The 20,435-nt window shown below is 46.4% G+C and overlaps 1 protein-coding gene across 6 annotated transcripts in view; it reads left to right on the top strand.

The window, feature by feature from the left end:
* LOC307218479 (maestro heat-like repeat-containing protein family member 2B) overlaps positions 1–20,435 on the top strand; it is an 84,288-nt gene that overhangs the window by 50,394 nt on the left and 13,459 nt on the right. For all 6 annotated transcript variants that reach the window (XR_013839987.1, XR_013839988.1, XM_079980751.1 and 3 more), the window contains 11 exons: positions 596–719; positions 4,286–4,395; positions 5,265–5,417; positions 7,594–7,748; positions 7,897–8,059; positions 10,013–10,203; positions 10,701–10,838; positions 13,214–13,325; positions 14,382–14,528; positions 16,867–17,040; positions 19,429–19,584. Coding sequence is in view for 4 of the 6 variants with exons in the window: in XM_079980751.1 (XP_079836877.1) it covers positions 596–719; positions 4,286–4,395; positions 5,265–5,417; positions 7,594–7,748; positions 7,897–8,059; positions 10,013–10,203; positions 10,701–10,838; positions 13,214–13,325; positions 14,382–14,528; positions 16,867–17,040; positions 19,429–19,584 (1,623 nt within the window). In the remaining 2 variants the exon portion in view is untranslated. The remainder of the gene's footprint in view (positions 1–595; positions 720–4,285; positions 4,396–5,264; positions 5,418–7,593; positions 7,749–7,896; positions 8,060–10,012; positions 10,204–10,700; positions 10,839–13,213; positions 13,326–14,381; positions 14,529–16,866; positions 17,041–19,428; positions 19,585–20,435) is intronic.

Below are 20,435 nucleotides of genomic sequence, written 5' to 3'. Positions count from 1 at the left end.
TCCCCCACTTCCCAGAAAAGCCCCCAAGAGCCGTGCTCCCTTTAAAGAGCACGCGGCTCTTGCGGGAGGTGGAAGGAAAGCCAAGAGGCTTGCTATCGCTGGAGCCAGGAGGGCAAAAGGGATCGGTGCGCATCGATCCTGGCTTCAGGGATAGCCCTGCAGAGCCTCCTGAGCGAAGAGGGAGCAGCGCTCCCTCTTCGCTCAGGAGGCTTCTTATTTCTTGTTTTCCTCCCCTAAAAACTAGGTGCGTCTTATGGTTGGGTGCGTTTTATAGAGCAAAAAATACGGTACACACTCGGAGCCTCTTGACTCAGCTCCTTCCTCTTCAGCATCAGATAGCAAAGAGGGAGAACAAAGGGACAAATGTCCTACAACCCAGTAATAAAAACATCCGGTCTCCTTCACTTCCCACAATGTGGAATGAAAACATACACCGTCATGTGATATAAACAATCCCATGACTGCAACACGGGGAAAGAATCCTAACAGACACCCCCCCAACCCCAACCCCCCCGCCGCCGCCTCTGTTGCAGGTCAATAAAGATCAGGCAGGCTCAAATGAACAGATTTTTTTAAAATCTTTCTTTTTCTGTAGGATGGAGAAAATTTCCAGCAGTTTGGGTCGCTGGTTGCATTCCTTGCCCCCTACACCTGTGATGGTTCTGTCAGATGCCGGCAGTGGGCTGCCCAGTGCATTAGTTGCCTTTTGCACATACAAGGTGAGGATGTTTTGAACGGGGGCTGTGTGAACCCCCAGCCTTCACTCCCCTTTCTGATTGATTGGTTGGTTGGTTAGATGACTGGTTGAGTGATCAATTTACAGTGGTGCCTCGCAAGACGAAATTAATTCGTTCCGCGAGTCTCTTCGTCTTGCGGTTTTTTCGTCTTGCAAAGCACGGCTATTAGCGGCTATTAGCGGCTTAGCGGCTATTAACGGCTTAGCGGCTTAGCAGCTTTAAGAAAAAGGGAAAAAAACTTGCAAGAACTCGCAAGACGTTTCGTCTTGCGAAGGAAGCCCATAGGGAAATTCGTCTTGCGAAGCACCTTAAAAAATGGAAAACTCTTTCGTCTAGCGAGTTTTTCGTCTTGCGAGGCATTCGTCTTGCGGGGCACCACTGTAGTTTTATGGAGGAGAGAGCTATCATTGACTACTAGCAGTCCTTTTTTTTTCTGGGGGGACGCATACCCCTAAACATTTTGTGAATCTTTGTACTTTTTTAAAAATAGTATTTTTAATAAATTTTACAAATTTGTATTCAACAGTCATCAACAATAAACACAAAGTGTGAAAAAATCCCTTTCCCCCTCCCCCCAACGACTTCCCTCAACTCCCCCCCTGTTGTTTTCCAAAAAATTTACTACTTCTATATCTTGATTTCATAGCCTTCTACATAAGTGCTCTTAGAAATTCTTTTATATATATATATATATCTTTTTTATTGAGTTTCATTTACAATACAACACAAAAAAGCAGTTAAAGAAGAAAATACATCCATTCAGATAAGATTAAGAGGGAAAAAAAAAGAAAAAAAGAAAAAAAAGAACAAAGAGAAAAATGCCTAAAGCGAAAAGAAAAAACACACTAATACATACAATTAAGATACACCAATTGACTTCCTTCCCTGCTGATTTCGGGTTTCTGATTTTAAATAAAACTTCATTTTTAACAGCTGGTGTTGGTAATTGGTTTATGCATTGCAAGTTTTATAACAGACCTGCTATAGTTGGTAGGTTTCTATAGTTGCCTTCAATATAAATCATGAATTTATTCCAATCGTTCTTTAACTTTGTATTTTTCTGGTTTCTAATTCTCTGTGTCATTTTTGCTAATTCAACAAATTCAAATAGTTTGGATTGCCAATCCCTCACTGTTGGTATATTTGTACTTTTCCAGTTTTGTGCGAGTAACATTCTGGCCGCTGCTGTCGAGTATTGAAATAGAGTTTTGTCTTCTTTCTTAATTTCTTCTTAATTCTTAATTTTATACAATACCGTTCATCCCCTATATTATACTAGTATATTTTCATATCATTGTTCCAACTTTTTTACATTCATTTTGCTTAGTTTCATTCATTTTGCTTTAGCCAAACCTTGCGAGTGAGTCTAGTTCTTTACAATATTGCTGTAAGTACAACATGAACGGATTCCAGTCCTTTTTAAAGTCTCTGTTATTGTTATCTCTTAATCTTCCTGCAAGTTTTGCCGTTTCTGCATATTCCATCTGTGAATCTTTGTACTTTTGTCCATTTACTGTTTTGATTTGCCCCTGATTTGAACTATAAAATGATGGTTTCCTTGAGTCAAAACGAGGAGCACTGGCTACCAGCCATGACAGCTGTGTTCTTTTTGCACAGCTGGAGGCAGCAGTGCTTCTTAAGACCTGTTGCTGGAAACCAGAGGAAGGGACCTGCTTCTGGGTTAACAACAACAACAACAACAACAACATATTATTCTTTGAAGGAGAACTAATTGAAAATGATTTACGGGTGGTAATTAACTCTGAGTAGGGACGCAGGTGGCACCATGGTTTAAACCACTGAGTCTTGGGCTTGCCAAAGAGAAGGTTGGTGGTTCGAATCCCCGCTACGGGGTGAGCTCCCGTTGCTCGGTCCCTGCTCCTGCCAACCTAGCAGTCCGAAAGCACGTCAAAAGTGCAAGTAGATAAATAGGTACCGCTCTGGCGGAAAGGTAAACGGCGTTTCTGTGCACTGCTCTGGTTCACCAGAAGCAGCTTTGTCATCCTGGCCACATGACCCGGAAGCTGTACACTGGCTCCCTTGGCCAATAAAGCGAGATGAGCGCCACAACCCCAGAGTTGGCCCCTAATAGTCAGGGGTTCCTTGGCTTGCTTACTAGGCTTGCTAAGATGTATAAGACTGAATCAGATAAGTGCTGGAGATGCAAAGAAGTTGAGGAAACATTCTTTCATATGTGGTGGACTTGCAAAAGTGTAAAAGAGTATTGGGAAATGATCCATAATGAATTGGGGGGGGGGGGATGTTTAAAAGTACCGAATTTTTCGCTCTATAGGACGCACCCGGCCATAAGACGCACCTTGTTTTAGAGGGGGAGAACAAGGGAAAAAATTCTCCCCCTCTCTGCTCAGCGCCCCTTCAGCGAAGCAGCAGGAGAAACGGAGCCCCTTCCATTTCTCCTCCCACTTGGCTGAAGAGGCGCTGCCTCTCTCCCTCTCTGCTGAAGCCAGGAGAGTCTTGCTCCCCCAGCTTCAGCAAAAGGAAACCGAAGCCTCCGGAGCACAGTGGGAACTTGCACTGTGCTCCGAAGGCTTCAGGCGGCTATCCCTGAAGCCTGGAGAGCGAGAGGGGTCAGTGCACACCGACCCCTCTCGCTCTTCAGGCTTCAGCGAAAGCAACGTGTAGCCTCCGGAGAGTGGAGGGAGCGCTCCCTCTGCGCTTCGGAGGCTTCGCGTTGCTATTGCTGAAGCCAAAGAGCCTGCACACACATTTCCCCTTAATTTTTGGAGGGGAAAAAGTGCGTCCTATAGAGCAAAAAATACGGTACTTTGCCCAAAAAACCAGAGTCCTTTCTGTTGGGGATAATTCAGACTGAGATTCCCAGATGTCAAAAAAGGTTATTTATGTATTTCACTACTGCGGCCCGTGTCTTGTTAGCCCCAAAATGGAAAACAAGCAAGGTCCCAACTAAAGAAGAGTGGCAACTTAAGTTGATAGAATATGTGCAGCTTGCAGACTTAACATATAAAAGAACAAGAAGAATAAAAGAACAAGAAGAACATACGTTTAGAGAAGATTGGAAAACGTTTATTGAAAATATGGGAAATAACTGTGTACAGCTGAAAATGTTGGCAGCATTAAGATAAATTCAACAGTGTAAATAGGTTTTGATGGATGCAATAATGGAATACTGAATGGTATAGTTTTTGTAAAATACGCAGGGATTTATGATATGTAAAACGAACCATGGAAAGAGAAGAAGGGAAGTCATTGATATCTTAAGGATGTAAAAATGAGTACTTTGAATTGTGAGTAACTTCCCACAACGGAAGTGGCGGACAGAGACATGTGTAAGCATTATTTACGGGCGTTTATTCAGCATTCCGTAGTTCAGGAACAAAGGAAAAACATGTCTGCTTCCCTTCGTGTCCAAGCACACAGCAGTATAGCAAAAGCAATATACAAACGGAAGTTCCCAGCAGACTGTGCTGGAAGTAAACAGGCATGTGACACACAATAATCATGCCTGTTCCTTTGAAGGTGGAACGGAACTATATCCTAACACTCCCTTCTTGCCTTTTCTTTCCCAGCTCAGTCAAAAGTCACAGCAGAGGAGGAAGAAGAAATGCTGGCTGCCTGTCATAACCTGAAGGCAGAGGTCCCCAGCGCTCTATTCGAAGCTTCATGCAGAATGGCCAAGGTGAATTTCCCAATCATTTGGGTAACATCTGTGGACCAGATTTCATTAAATCACAGAACTACAGAGCTGGAGGGGACCCCAAGGGCCATCTTAAGGTCCATAAATAGCAACACCCTAGAGGTCCTGGGCCATAAGGAAGTCAGATTAGCCTCGACCAGAGCAAGGGCCTTTTCAACACTGGCTCCAGCCTGGTGGAACGCTCTGCCTCATGAGACCAGGGCCCTGCAGGATCTGATTTCTTTCCGCAGGGCCTGTAAGATGGAGTTGTTCCGCCTGGCCTTTGGCTTGGAATCAACTTGATCCACTCCCCTCTTTCCTTTTTCCTTTCTCCTTCTGTGATGGAACTCCTATTTGGGGACTTCCCTGGCTTTTTTCTGGCCCATGTAGGACCAGTCTGGATAGTTAGCCTTGGTGAAGACTTGACATTTTCATCCCCCCAAAAAGTTTTTGATTTGAGTTTCTACTGAAATTGAGGCTGCAATTTAATGTTTTAATGTTGTATTTTAATCTAGTTTTTAAGTTGTATTTCAATCAATTGTTTTTATACCTGGTGTTAGCCACCCTGAACCTGGTCTTGGCTGGGGAGGGCGGGGTATAAATTATTATTATTATTATTATTATTATTATTATTATTATTATTATGTCCAACCCTGAGAAATGCAGGAATCAGAGATGAAGAGTCCACAACACATGTCCATCCAAGCTCTGTTTTAAAATCTCCAGCAAAGGAAAACCCACCACCTTCGAGGGAGTACATGCCACTTTCATTTCTTTGACGATTTCCCCCTCAAGGGTCAGAATGAACTGCAGTTGCATTTCAGTGCAATTGTTATTGTGATCATAGATTCACAATCCTGGCATTTTCACAGGTGGTCAGCATGCATTTCCCACCAGATCAAGCCCTGGGTTTCATCGAGGTCATCCTGGAAGACCTGGTGTCCGGAAATGAAATGTGCGCCATTTCTGCTGGCCGCTGGCTGCTAACCATCCTTTGGGACTCCGGAGATGCTATGGGAGCACAGGTGACCACTTGCCACAATGGGGGTGTAGCCTTATTGGAGTTCACCGATTGGGTCTGTGTTGCTCCGGGACAGGAGGAAGGAAGTCAAATGACACCGAGGTTGATTCCAAGAAAGAGTTTATTCTGCTGTCCGGATAGCAGAAGGCACTTACGTGGTCAGTCCACAGCAAGTCCCAAGAAATGAGAAATTTCATGCAGTATATATATCCTCCAGGCACCCTCTCCCCCCTTCCCCAGGAATCCAACCACTTCAGCCTATGTACGCAGGCTGACATCACATATGTTCTTGCTCTGGTATTCTTAACCATGAAGGGGTATTCCTTCCTGTACTTCTGACCATAAAAGGATCTTCCTCTTCTTACTCTTATCTTGGAGGAAGAGGTCGTCATCTCTGAGAACACGCTCTGGCGCTGTTCCCGGACTTAGGTCTGTGCGTCTTTTGTGGTCAGCACAGACGCCTCATCCCTGCTCTACTGGAACTTGGCAAGGTCACTCATTGCCACCACGGACTGATAAGGGAGAGAGCTTCGAGCACAGCCGGGTTTTTGTTTATATATTGACTCAGAGCTCAAGTTAATGGATTTTAGCTAAGGAAAAATAGGGATTTTGGTGCAGTTTCAAACTGCCTGCAGAGTCAGTTTTGGGTTTGGGAAACCCATTCCTTCAGGGGGGCTTTTATAAGCTTTGTTTGATATGTGTCGGACAAGTCTCCAAAGGCACCAATCTATAGTTGGTTGTTGGAGCAGGCTTTGGCTGGTGTGGAAACTTGGCTTTAGGTTTTGAGCAGAGGCAGGGATCATGTTTCATAGTCTTCCTTGGGTGAGGGGCACATGCCAGTTGTGGGTGGGGCTGGATGGGCAAGTTGGCTGAGTGATGGGTGCGACTCACACCTTCGCACATTCTGCCCATGGGTAAGCTCTTCCTACACGTACCCATCACTCCAAAAGATCCAGCCAGGTAAAAGCTCTTGCAGAGGACACAGAGCAGGGCCAGGGAGGGGTGTGGCCTTGTAGAAGGGAGTGTGGCCAAAGAGAGCCCCGGGAGCCAGGTAGAGAGGCTTGGGGGTGCATGTGGCCCCCATGGCTGAAGTTCCTCACCCTTGTTTTCGAGCAACCAACGAACATAAACTGAAATTAAATTTTGACCTAACCAGCTTAGAGCAGCAGAGCGCCACTGGGTCCTGAATGAAGTACAGTCATACCTTGGTTTTCAAACGGAATCCGTTCCGGAAGTCCGTTCGACTTCCAAAACATTCAGAAACCAAAGCGTGGCTCCTGCAGCCAATTGGAAGCCGCGGAAGCCACGCCGGATGTTTGTCTTCCAAAAATCGTTCAAAAACACTCACTTCCGGTTTTTGATCGTTCAAGAGCCGAAATGTATGAGTTCCAAAGCATTTGGCAACCAAGGTACAGCTGAACTTGGTTTTACTTCTTCAAAAACAAAGCAGGTACTCTTCCATTGAGCTACAGCCTTTCCCCCAAATAAGATTGCAATGTTAATCTGTTCGTGGTGTGCACATTCCTTGGACCAACCCACTCGCTTGGGCTGTATAAGAGTATAGAAATATGTTGTTGTTGTTGTTTAGTCACTTAGTCGTGCCTGACTCTTTGTGACCCCCTGGACCAGAGCACGCCAGGCACTCCTGTCTTCCACTGCCTCCCGCAGTTTGGTCAAACTCATGCTGGTAGCTTCGAGAACACTGTCCAACCATCTCGTCCTCTGTCATCCCCTTCTCCTTGTGCCCTCCATCTTTCCCAACATCAGGGTCTTTTCCAGGGAGTCTTCTCTTCTCCTGAGGTGGCCAAAGTCTTGGAGCCTCAGCTTCAGGATCTGTCCTTCCAGTGAGCACTCAGGGCTGATTTCATTCAGAATGGAGAGGTTGGATCTTCTTGCAGTCCATGGGACTCTCAAGAGTCTCCTCCAGCACCATAATTCAAAAGCATCAGGGCTGGGGAAATGCCTCTCTCTGAAACCCTGGAGAGCCATTGTGAGTATGATAGAGAGCCAGCAGGCCTAGTGGCCTGGCTCAGGACAAAGCAGGTTCTTATGCTCCTTGTTTCAGAGAAAGCAGAGTAGCGCTAAATTTCTAAGAAGGTATTTGGAATTTCTAGAATGCAATTGACTCATACGAGTGGGACTGCTGATAGCAATGCATGCACCTGAATTGCTCCTGTCAGGTTTCAGAGATCCTGGACATTTTCTACAGCCGCTTGCCCACCATCAAGCAGGAAGATCTGCGGCAGGTCCTTGTGGAAGCTGTGGCTGCTGTCTCCCATTTTCACCTGGACACCGTGATCGAGAGCCTATTCTGCCGCCGTCTCCCGATGGACAGGTGCATGCCAGCATTAAGCTGAGGCTTTTATACATTTGGGGGGAGACTGCATCTGCATTTCAGCCCACAAATTGGACCCACTGGGTTTAAGTGAGCGGTGCTTCTGAGGAAACAAATCCTCTTCAACTTATGTGTTGTTGCATTGCAGTGAAACGGGTGAACTCTGGAGGTCCCTAGGCAAAGACCCTTCCCAGGCCTTACTGATTTTATGCAAGTTAGCGGCCAGGGTGGCAGAGCCTTCAAGTCTGGAAGCCCCTTTCTCCTCAGGCAGCAACGAGAGCATGGAATGTGCAGATGAAGGACCTCTCAAGGTGAGCGAGAAGAAGGGAGGAGCAGTTGGGAAACAGGGAGGGATTCTTAGAGGGGAGAGATTTCAGCTCACTTAATGTAAACAACATAAGAGTATCAGGAGAGCCTGGCTACTGGGGTAGCCTCACACGCACCAGAAATCTGATGGGGGTTTTTTGTTCTTGGTTGAAGAGGAAAATACAGGTATATATGAAAAAGAGAATTCCTGGATGCCTAAGATCCAGGTTTGGGGCAAGTACTCTTTGGTGAGAGAACTCCAGCAAAAATTTTTCTCTCCTATGTTGTTTCCAGAGTCCCTCTCTTCCCTCTTAACATAGAAAGAGACCACACATTTTGTAAGTTAAAAATGCTTTACTTACAGACTCTTCCAAGGTCACATTCATGTGCTTTTCCATACAGCAGTCAGAAAATCAGGACTCTCCTTCATCAGAGGTTTTTCAGCAGAGGCTGGATAGCTGCCTGGCAGCGATTCTTTAGCTATGATTCCTGCATTGCAAGAATTTGGACTAGATGTCAGGGACTGGGTAGAGGAGGAATGGTGGAGACCGCCTCCCCGGCCTGAAGAAGACAGTTCAGAATTACAACGGGTTTGAGGGAGGTCACAGCTCAGAGGCAGATGAGGGGGAAAGCTGGGAAAGAAAGGGAGAGGAGGAAGAGGAACCACCAGGAGGGCAACAGCTGACGGACACAGTGCCCTTAGAAAGCATTCCAGACCCGACCCTCCCAGAACCCGGCGAGCCTTGAAAGTAGGAGAGCAAAGAGCTCAGAAGCAAAGGGCCCTCAGCACCACCCATAGAGGAGATGATGAATGAGGAAGTGGGAGAAAAAGGGGGTGGAGAATCACTCGGGACAACGCCATTACTCCAAGAGGCTGAGTTCCAAGCCTCTCTGTAAATATTGAATAAAATGAAGATGGTAAGGACTTTTCCTTGTCTTATCCATTCCTCGCAACCTGCTGTGGGGTTGTTTCCTCTGCCGCTTGATACTAGATGTTGTTGTTGTTGTTGTTTTATTTATACCCCGTTCATCTGGCTGGGTTTCCCCAGCCACTCTGGGCGGCTACCAACAGAACACTAAAATACAATAACCTATTAAACATTAAAAGCTTCCCTAAACAGGGCTGCCTTCAGATGTCTTCTAAAAGTTTGGTAGTTATTTTTCTCTTTGACATCTGGTGGGAGAGCATTCCACAGGGCGGGTGCCACTACCGAGAAGACCCTCTGCCTGGTTCCATGTAACTTGGCTTCTTGCAGTGAGGGAACTGCCAGAAGGCCCTTGGTGCTGGACCTCAGTGTCCGGGCAGAACGATGGAGGTGGAGACGCTCCTTCAGGTATACTGGGCCAAGGCCGTTTAGAGCTTTCAAGGTCAGCACCGACACTTTGGATTGTGCTCGGAAACGTACTGGGAGCCAACGTAGGTCTTTCAAGACCGGTGTTATGTGGTCTCGGCGGCCGCTCCCAGTCACCAGTCTAGCTGCCGCATTCTGGATTAGTTGCAGTTTCTGGGTCACCTTCAAGGGTAGCCCCACGTAGAGCACATTGCAGTAGTCCAAGCGGGAGATAACCAGAGCATGCACCACTCCGGTGAGACAGTCCACGGGCAGGGAGGGTCTCAGCCTGCATACCAGATGGAGCTGGTAGAAAGCTGCCCTGGATACAGAATTGACCTTCACTTCCATGGACAGCTGTGAGTCCAGAATGACTCCCAGGCTGCGCACCTGGTCCTTCAGGGGCACAGTTACCCCATTCAGGACCAGGGAGTCCTCCACACCCGCCCGTATCCTGTCCCCCAAAAACAGTACTTCTGTCTTGTCAGGATTCAACCTCAATCTGACCACTGGAACTCCTTCTGACTCTACAATTCCATGATTCAGTTCTTTGATGGCCGTTTTACTGGAAGACGTCCTCTCACACACCGAGGTGTGCTTTCATTCTCTTGCTGTTTCTCTGTTCAGGCCACTTGCGCTATCTATGAGGTCCTGTCTGTGCTACACACCGAAGAGGGCATCCAGGAGCTGTTCCCGGAGCTGTTCTGCACTCTCCTAAAGCAGGTCAGCAAAACCCTGGAGAAGAGGATGCCCTTTTACGAGGGTCGCCGGAGGCTGTTTCTGAGAGAGCAGCATTTGTCTGAAGGCAACCCTTGCAGGTCAGTCTCCCACTTTGCCCACCTCTTTCTGCATGGGCCTCCTCTGGAAAATTATAGATCTTGGGTCTGGGCTTTGAGTTAGAAAAAATGTTAAGAATCTCATTCATTAGGAAACCAGAGGCATACCTGTTAGGCATTACTGATTCAGATATTCCTAAAAAAATTAAAGATCTTTTTTCGTATGCAACAGTGGCAGTCACCAAGAAGACCCTGTTGCAGAGGGTGGCACAATCAAAAAGCCCTCCCTGCCCAAAATGGTTGGTATTGGGAAAGGCAGCTTTAGGTAGTTGGATCTCAAGCCATTTATGGCTTTGCACGTTAATCCTAACCCCTTGAAATATGCCCAATAAGTCACCCGCAGCTTCTGGCTCAGTGCTTTTAGGACCAGAGGTGACCAGAAGTGGCAGACCATTTTCAGTCTGTATTGGCCTGTTCTGCTTCAAGTATCTGACCTTCTTCTGATTCAGATGTCCTTTCTGTGCCCTTTTGCTCCACAGACTTTCTGTGGCAAGTCTGAAGGCTCTCGTGTTGAAGCTTACTACTGATCCATCACTGGCAGAGTTTGGAGAGGTGAACATCTGGACTTCACTTGGTGATCCTAGAACCCACCAGGAGGGGGCTTCTCTGCTGGCCAGGTGAGGGACTTGGGATTTCTTAGTGAACTAAGTCCTTCATTTGATGTTTGCCACACTTCCCCTTGTATTCAGGAGCAGTGGACTATGGAGCTGAGGAACTGCCACATTCCTTTGTTATCCTATACAGAGTTCAGCAAGCCATCAATGAAACATTTCAGGTTATCTGCTATATATTTGGGGAAATCGTTTGCCTGTTGGCTATGCATTTGGTCACCTTCTAAGAGATTGCAATCAAATTATGCAGGATGCTTCCTGAGATCAAGGAGCAGATTTTTGGACAATGGCCCGCCATTTAGAATCAATAATAACAACAACAACAACAACAATAATACCTTTATTGTCATTGTGCAACCTGTGTACAATGAAATTAAACGAGCCTCCCCCCGCCCAAACAATCAAGATGGTGGACTTAACCTTTAGGAATGACACTTGAAGGAATGGGTTTCCCAAATCCAAAACTGACTGTGCAGGCAGTTTGAAACTGCACCAAAAACCCTATTTTTCCTTAGCTAAAATCCATTAACTTGAGCTCTGAGTCAGTGTATAAACAAAAACCCGGCTGTGCTCGAAGCTCTCTCCCTTATCAGTCCGTGGCGGCAATGAGTGACCTTGCCAAGTTCCAGTAGAGCAGGGATGATGCGTCTGTGCCTTATCTTATGTGCTGACCACAAAAGACGCACAGACCTAAGTCCGGGAACAGCGCCAGAGCGTGTTCTCGGAGATGACGACCTCTTCCTCCAAGATAAGAGTAAGAAGAGGAAGATCCTTTTATGGTCAGAAGTACAGGAAGGAATACCCCTTTATGGTTAAGAATACCAGAGCAGGAACATATGTGATGTCAACCTGCGTACATAGGCTGACATGGTTGGATTCCTGGGGAAGGAGGGAGAGGGTGCCTGGAGGATATATATACTGCATGAAACTTGTCATTTCTTTGGACTTGCTGTGGACTTGATCACACAAGTGCCTTCTGCTATCCGGAGAGCAGAATAAACTCTTTCTTTGAACCAACCTCTGTGTCATTTGACTTCCTTCCTCCTGTCCCGGAGCAACGCAGACCCAATCGGTGAACTCCAATAAGGCTACACACTGATTTTAACCAAATGGTGTACAATCCTCCCCAAGTTCAAGAAGTCTGTTTGGAAATAATTGGAATCCGTAGACTGATGGTTTTAAAGTTGCACTGATTTTAACCACTGATTTCAAACTGCACTGGTTATTTGGGTTCTTAGAATTCCCAGGCAGTGCCAGTTATGGGGATGATTATGGCAATAACAATAATAACAGCAATAATTTATTAGTAATACAGTGGTACCTTGGTTTCCAAACTTAATCCATTCCGGAAGTCCGTTCCAAAACCAGAGCGTTCCAAAACCAAGGTGCGCTTTACCATCGAAAGTAATGCAGACTTTTAAAAACAACCCCTAAAACAGCAATTTAACATGAATTTTACTATCTAACGAGAGCAGTGATCCATAAAATGAAAGCAATAAGCAATGTACTGCAGTCACACAATCAATCAATCAATCAATCAATCAGTAGCTGAACTGGGTTCCACACAGTAACATAAAAAAGTGCCGCGAAAACAAAAACACAAAATAAATAGCAAAAACAGTCAGACCTCGGCATAGCACTCAAAACGGTGTTTCCATATGCTGCTCTGGTTTGCCAGAAGCGGCTTAGTCATGCTGGCCACATGACCCGGAAGCTGTGCGCCGGCTCCCTTGGCCAATAAAGCAAGATGAGCGCCGCAACCCCAGAGTCGTCCGCGACTGGACCTAAGGTCAGGGGTCCCTTTACCTTTTAAGATCGTCTCTATGAGAGTATATTGTATTTAATTATGGGGTATTGGAGTTTTTAGGGGGCTAACCTGGTTGGGATAGCAGGGATAGCAGGCTTGTTGGTTTCTGAATATCTGATGTAGATTTTCAATTTCTTTGTTCTGTTTGGGACAATGATAATAAAGATTATCGTATCGTATTGTATTGGGATGAAGCTGCTCTGACATAGGGGAGCTCGTATTTTGAATTACCCCAATTCAGAGTCCCTCACTCACCCACACAGGTGTGGAGGTGAGTATTGTTAAATTGTGGGTGAACATATCAGATGACACAGCGATTCTTCAAACAGCTCTTGTTTATTCACAGGCCAGAACTGAACTGAACTGAAGGGTTCAGCCAGCCTGCTTATATAGAGCTCCAGTAGAACGCAACAGTAACCATTTTCTGTAACTATCCAATCACTGAACGTTACTTTCAATCCCTTATTTGCATATGTGGACCTGAGTGAAAACTATCTATAGTATCCCCCTGCTGGCCCAGGGTGAGAACTTCAGTACATAACAAGTATCTTGTAATGTTTCTTTTCTCTTCTAGACATCTGTTTCAGAATCGACTTCTGGACCACAAGATCATTGAGAATGCAATCCCCTGGATGACTTCCGAGTCCGAAAAGCTTCGGCTGACAGGAACTGCCTTCTTTTCAGAGGTAAGACCTGGGCATCTCAGGTGTTGCTTTCAAAAGGTGCCGTGGTGTTTGAGCATAAGAACGGAGGGCTCTGGCTTGGGTCCAATGCTAGTCCTAATCTGTGTAGACCCATTGAAATTAATGAACTTAAGTTTGCAATTCCCACGAATTTCAGGGGTTCTACTCTGAGTAGGACTAGCACTGGATGTGGTCCACTGTTTCCAGGAATGGCTCTTTGTTGTCATTGCGTAGGGCAGTAGCAGAGAGAAAACAATAGCAATGAACATTTCTTATTTGGCAAGAGGAATCGAAAGGACTTCCATAATCGAAAGTATATCTCTCTTCCTGAGAATGAGGAAATCCCAACGAAAGAAAAACTGATGAGCTATGCAGGATTGGTCAAGTTGACATATAAACTGCGTGACAAGGACAATCGTGACTTCAAGGAAGAATGGGAACTTTTTACAGATTATCTAAAAAGACAACAAAATGATTTGGACTCCTTGGCAGCTTTTGAATAAACACCCACAAATTTATTAGTTGAATAAATGATAGATAAGGCAATGATGTATACAATTTTACAATATGCAGAGAACAATATGCGCAAAGAAACTAGAGAGGGGAGCTGAGGGAAGTCCTTGGGGGGGGGAGAGGGGGGGAATAAAAAAGGGGGGCAAATGTAAATCGATATATTGATTGATAATATGTTTGTTAAAATTGTTTATACAAACACACACAGACACACACTGGTATCTCAGATTAAGAACTCAGTTTGTTCTTGAGGTCCATTCTTAACCTGAAACCGTTCTTAACCTGAGGTACACTTTAGCTAATCGGGCTTCCCGCTGCCGCCATCACCGCACAATTTCTGTTCTCATCCTGAAGCAAAGTTCTTAACCCAAGGTACTATTTCTGGGTTAGCCGAGTCTGTAACCTGAAGCGTCTGTAACCCAAGGTACCACTCTCTCTCTCTCTCAATAATAATATTAATAATAATAATAATAATAATAATTAATAGGTATATAAATGCAACGAAATACGGTAAATAACTAAACGAAATTATCTGTTTATTTGCAGGCGATTCGGGACCCCATGCTAGGAGAAAGGGTGCGTTTGAAATCCATTCTTCCCCTCCTGATGAAGAGGGCAGGGGACCAGCACCTGGGCACCCGCCAGATGGCAATCAAGGCCCTGGCAAATGTTCTCCTCGTGGCTGCAGACAAGGTGAGGCTTTGCTTTTTAAAGGTGGCATTATTGCAGGACGCCCGTCCGTCAAAGGCATCAGCTGAAGGTGGCAACATGAGACAGGGCCTTTTCTGCAGTGGCTTCCTGCTCGTGGAATTCTTTCCCCAAGGAGGCCCCCCTGGTGCCTAAAGACAGACAACGAAGATGCCAGATGAAAATGTTCCTCTCTAGCTAGGCATTCGGCTGATTAACATCCTATGGCTTTTTTTAATGTGCTTGTAGAAGGGGGGTTATTGGTTTGCTTATTGTTTTGCTGTGTATTTTGTGGAATTCAACATCCTGGTCTTCTGATCGTTCTATCTGTGCAAGCTGGATAGTTCCGTTGGTTAGATTGTGGTGCTGATTTCACCAAGGTCGCAGGTTCAAGCCCCATATGGAACATATTTCTGCATTGCAAGGGGTTGTACTAGACCTAAGGCCCGGGGGCCGGATGTGGCCCAATCGCCTTCTCAATCCGGCCCGCGGATGGTCCAGGAATCGGCATGTTTTTACATGAGTAGAATTTGTGCTTTTATTTAAAACGCATCTCTGGGTTATTTGTGGGACAGAGGAATGTGTTCATTTCGCCCCCCCCCCCCCCCCCCGGCTGCTGGGCAATCACCGGTCTCCTTTGGAACAGCATCAAACAACAACAGAAGCCTCGGATACATTTAGAGACTCGGCACGCTCTATCAGCAAGAGTTAATAAATCTTCTCGCAGCAGAAGTGGCGGACAGAGCCATGTGTAAGCATATTTACAGCATTTATTCAGCATAGTTCAGGGACAAAGGAAAAAAACATGTCTGCTTCCCTTCGTCTCCAGCAAACAGCTAAAAGCAAAAGCAATATACAAACAGAAGTTCCCAGCAAGTACGACACACAACAGTCATGCCTGTTCCCTTTTAAGGTGGAATGGAACTATATCCTAACAGGTGGACCAGCCCACAGCTGAAAAATGTTGCTGAACCAGCAGCGTAGCGTGGGTTGTCAGCACCCGGGGCAAGGCAAGTAATTTGCACCCCCTAACCCGGGGCAAGGCAAGTAATTTGCGCCCCCTAACCCGGGGCAAGGCAAGTAATTTGCGCCCCCTAACCCGGGGCAAGGCAAGTAATTTGCACCCCTAATCCCTAACCTGCCGCTGCTGCCAGCTTCTTCTTGCTGCTGCCTGGGCTGGTCGGGTGTAGTTCTCTCCCGCGCTCAGCGCTGCGCTGGGCGGCCGCTGCACTGTCCCTCCCCCAGATAGTCCCTCCCTCGCTCTCTCTCCGCACCACAACGCACGCCTGGCACCCTCCCCCTCCACAGTGGGCGGCGACCCGGCAGCTCGGATCGGATTCGGACAGCCAGCACTGCAGTGAGAGAGAGAGTGAGTGAGCCAGGTAGGGGCAGAGAGCTGCGAGTGCGAGCACCCCCCCAATGTTGCGCCCGGTGCGGCTGGCCCCCCCTGCACCCCCCACGCTACGCCACTGTGCTGAACCCCTGTCCTTGACCATCCTCTGAGTCCCTTCCAGTTCTACAATTCTATGATTCTAATATTTCAGCTTGCCAGACAGAACAATCCTCTTTCTCCCCCTGCTCCTAGCACTATACTGGGGTTTCTCCAGACACCCCCCAAGCCAATTTGTGGGGTGCATGTGGGAAGAAGGGGGGGGAGTCCCATTATGCAAATGGAAGTCCTTGCTGAGGGCTTCAGCTGACATGGGGAACCCTGCCCTGTATTTCAAACTCTTTATGGAATGACCAAATGATTCATTAGAGCAGTGGGAGAATTTTATTCAATACAGTGGTACCTCGGGTTAAGAACTTAATTTGTTCTGGAGGTCTGTTCTTAACCTGAAACTGTTCTTAACCTGAAGCACCACTTTAGCTAATGGGGCCTCCCACTGCCGCCACACGATTTCTGTTCTCATCCTGAAGCAAAGTTCTTAACCCGAGGCACTATTTCTGGGTTAGCGGAGACTGTAACCTGAAGCGTATATAACCCGAGGTACCACTGTACTGCAGGCAAAATCACAGCCGCTCTAAACTAAGCCAAGAGGCAGTTGAGGTTATTTGAGAAGCCACATATGTATTGACTTAGACTTAATTAGACTTCATTTTTTCCCCCAGGCGTATTTACTAAGAATAAATGCTAAAGTGTATCTGTGTGTTTGCTGGTCGATATATTTAATTTGGCCTCGTAAATTATTTCACATAAGGGATTATGGATTTTATAGTCCCCCCTCCCCGTTTTTGTTCTGTATATCATTGCATCCGTCATGAAGATAAAATGAGTATTTTGAAAAAGGACTCTTGCCTCTCTGCCATATAATGGGTGCTCATCTAATGTCCTCCCTTCCAGGTGAAACAGCAGAAGAGGACCATTGTGGCTATTTTCCTGGGAACGTTGTACGACACAAATGTGGTGCTGGAGGGCCTCAGAGCCCTTGCCCTGGTCTTTCCTTACCTGAAAAGGCAGGATGTGGGCTTCATGTTCAAAGACATCTCTACGAAGACCATCACCTACCTGAGTGATGTAAGCCACTGATAGAACCCCAACCCCACCCTTCAAATTTCCCTGAGATCCGACTTTGTGTTTCAAGTTACCTTCCCATGATGAACATAGGAAACTGCCTTGCAAAGAATGAGTCAGACTATGGTTCCATCTACTTCAGTGTTGTTTGCATTGCATCCCAGGCTTTCAAGCCAAAAGGCTCTCCTAGCCCTGCCTGGAGACGCCAGTGGGGAATGAACCTAGGACTTTTTGCATGCGAAGCAGATGTTCTGCCAATGAGCTACAGCCCTTGCCATTGCTTGCTTGCCAGCTCATCTCTGCTATAAAAAAGGGATGCTCTGCAGTGATGTTGTGCAATGGACCCTCCAGGAAGCTGTGGATTGGTCTTGGGTGGTAGTTAAGGGACGCAAGTGGCGCTGTGGTCTAAACCACTGAGCCTCTTGGGCATGCCGATCAGAAGGTCAGTGGTTTAAATCCCCGTGATGGAGTGAGCTCCCGTTCCTCTGTCCCAGCTCCTGCCAACCTAGCAGTTCAAAAGCACACCAGTGCAAGTAGATAAATAGGTACCATTGTAGCGGGAAGGTAAATGGAGTTTCCGTGTGCTCTGGTTTCCGTCACGGTGTCCCATTGCACCAGAAGCAGTTTAGTCCTGCTAACCACATGACCCGGAAAGCTGACTGTGGACAAACGCCAGCTCCCCTGGCCTGAAAGCAAGATGAGTGCCGCAACCCCATAGTCACCTTTGACTGGACTTAACTGGCCAGGGGTCCTTTACCTTTAAGCATGTGAGCAAATTCACTCAATGCTCTTAAGCCCGTGGTGGCCAAACTCAGCCCTCCAGATGTTTTGGGACTACAATTCCCATCATCCCTGACCACTGGTTCTGTTAGCTAGGGATGCTGGGAGTTGTAGTTCCAAAACATCTGGAGGGCCGAATTTGGCCACCACTGTAAGCAAACCAGTCTCTCAACCTCCTCTCTCCCACCATCTTCAATATACAGGAAAGAATAACACTGGCCTGCTTTACAGGGTTGTCGTAAAGGTTACTGAGAACTTTAAAAAAAGTGGTTTGAACCGTCAAAAAGTTTGTTTCAGAAATACGAAGGTCTCTGGAGGATTTTTGTCTTTCTTTTCCAAACTTTCCCACTACACCACGGATAGCTAATTTTCTGCAAGCTACTGGAATTAAGAGGTTGAGGATCCTGTCTCCCCAACCATCACTTCCAGATTAAGAGTTTCACATTCTTCCTACTGAGATATGGTTGCCAGTTTGCTAGGGTTACCCCCTAGTTGCCTACTCAACCACTTTGATTGGAAAAATTAGCACTGATACAGGTGACACGTAACACCTATTCCACATTTGTAAGAACTCGATAGTTTAGCACCCACACTTTGGAACTCCCTGCCTCTAGATATAAAGTAGGCATCTTCAGTACAGTTTGCAATTTTTGTTCACAAGCATGAAAATTCACCAGTGGCTTAGTGTACATTTCTCCAATATGCACATTTTTGTATGCATTTCCTCCCCAGTACGTATCCCCTGCCCTTATATTCTTATAGGTACACTTTTTGGTGCCTGGCTGCTAAAAACATTATTATTTAGACAAGCCTACCCAGATGCTTGGATGCGGGTGGCGCTGTGGTCTAAATCACAGAGCCTAGGACTTGCCGATCAGAAGGTCGGCGGTTCAAATCCCCGCAACGGGGTGAGCTCCCGTTGCTCGGTCCCAGCTCCTGCCAACCTAGCAGTTCGAAAGCACGTCAAAGTGCAAGTAGATAAATAGGTACCACTCCGGCGGGGAAGGTAAACGGCGTTTCCATGTGCTGCTCTGGTTCACCAGAAGCAGCTTAGTCATGCTGGCCACATGACCCGGAAGCTGTACGCCGGCTCCCTCGGCCAATTAAAGTGAGATGAGCACCACAACCCCAGAGTCGGCCACGACTGGACCTTATGGTCAGGGGTCCCTTTACCTTTACCTTTTACCCAGATGCTTAAGAAGAGTTTGGATTTGATATCCCGCTTTATCACTACCCGAAGGAGTCTCAAAGCGGCTAACATTCTCCTTTCCCTTCCTGCCCCACAACAAACACTCTGTGAGGTGAGTGGGGCTGAGAGACTTCAAGGAAGTGTGACTGGCCCAAGGTCACCCAGCAGCTGCATGTGGAGGAGCGGAGACGAGAACCCGGTTCACCAGATTATGAATCTACCGCTCTTAACCACTACACCACACTGGCATGAATTTTAACCTGTTTCAGCAGTTTATTTTTGTCTTGATTTTATTGTTTCATCGTTTTGTGAATTGCTTTGCAGTTGCTGATTTCTTTTACAATCATGCAGTGTATACATTTTATGAAATTATAAATAAAGAATGATAATAGGTTGCGGGTTGTTTCTTTTCCCACCTGCAGGTTGATGCAGAGATTCGCGAGGCATCATTCCATCTCTTTGGCATCCTGGCTGACTTGCCCAAATTCAGATACAGAACCTTTTTTGCCGAGCAAGCGAGGAAGAGTTTGGTGCCTCTTCTGATTCACCAGTGGGACCCCAATCCCAAGGTGTCTGAGGTAAGATAGTTCCTTAGCCATTGCCTCCTGGCAAAGTCACATTACGATGGCACAGGGTGAGGCCCAAAATAGAGGTTCCTGCATAATTTGATCTCTGAGAGATCTCTCATAATAACTGTCTAGACTGGCACCTCCTAGATCAGTGCAATCCTAAATGTGTCTACGCAGAAGTAAATCTGTCATGCTCAATGTTTATGTTATAGGAGTTCTGAGGTCTCATATATATAAATCATGTGTCCATAAATTTACAAGGCAAACACATACATAAGTGTGTCTGAAATAGTACAGGAGAGCAATCCTGAAACCATTTTGACTCTCCCAAATTGACCTCAAATGTTTCTCTGCAAGGAGGAAGGAAATGGGAAAATGTCCTCCCCTTTGTCTCTTTGCTCACAAATCCTGTCTTATCTGTGTATGGATAAGGTGAGCCTGTAACCTGGATTCAGGAACTGAGTATTTAACATCACAAAAGGATGCCCAGGTAAAAGCAATCAGTGACCGTTATCGGGTATCCTGGCAGACAGGTTTTCTGCTGTAGACTGCATGTATGATGTTTTGGGGGGTGGTCTTGAGCTACAGGGGAGGCAATTTTCTAATGTCTATATAAATGCTTGCACACCATTGTTCTAGGTTCCTCTCCTCCCTCCCTGCATGGGGTGAGCGGGGGACCCTGTTGCAACAGTTTAATAAAGATCAGGCTTACTAGCTGCTTTGCTTCTCAATATTCTCTGGTTGGCCTCTGTTCACAGCTGTCAACCATCCCTTATTTGGCAGGAAAGTCCCTTATCCCAGCGCTGTGTCCCGCTGCTGTCCCTTACTGATGATGTCCCTTAAATTTCCCGGGTTTCAAA

The sequence above is a fragment of the Podarcis cretensis genome (genome assembly GCF_951804945.1).
Source record: "Podarcis cretensis genome assembly, chromosome: 1".
Taxonomy (NCBI): Eukaryota; Metazoa; Chordata; class Lepidosauria; order Squamata; family Lacertidae; genus Podarcis; species Podarcis cretensis.
The sequence above is the reverse complement of the archived record's forward strand: the minus strand, read 5'-3'. Positions and strand labels throughout refer to the sequence as shown.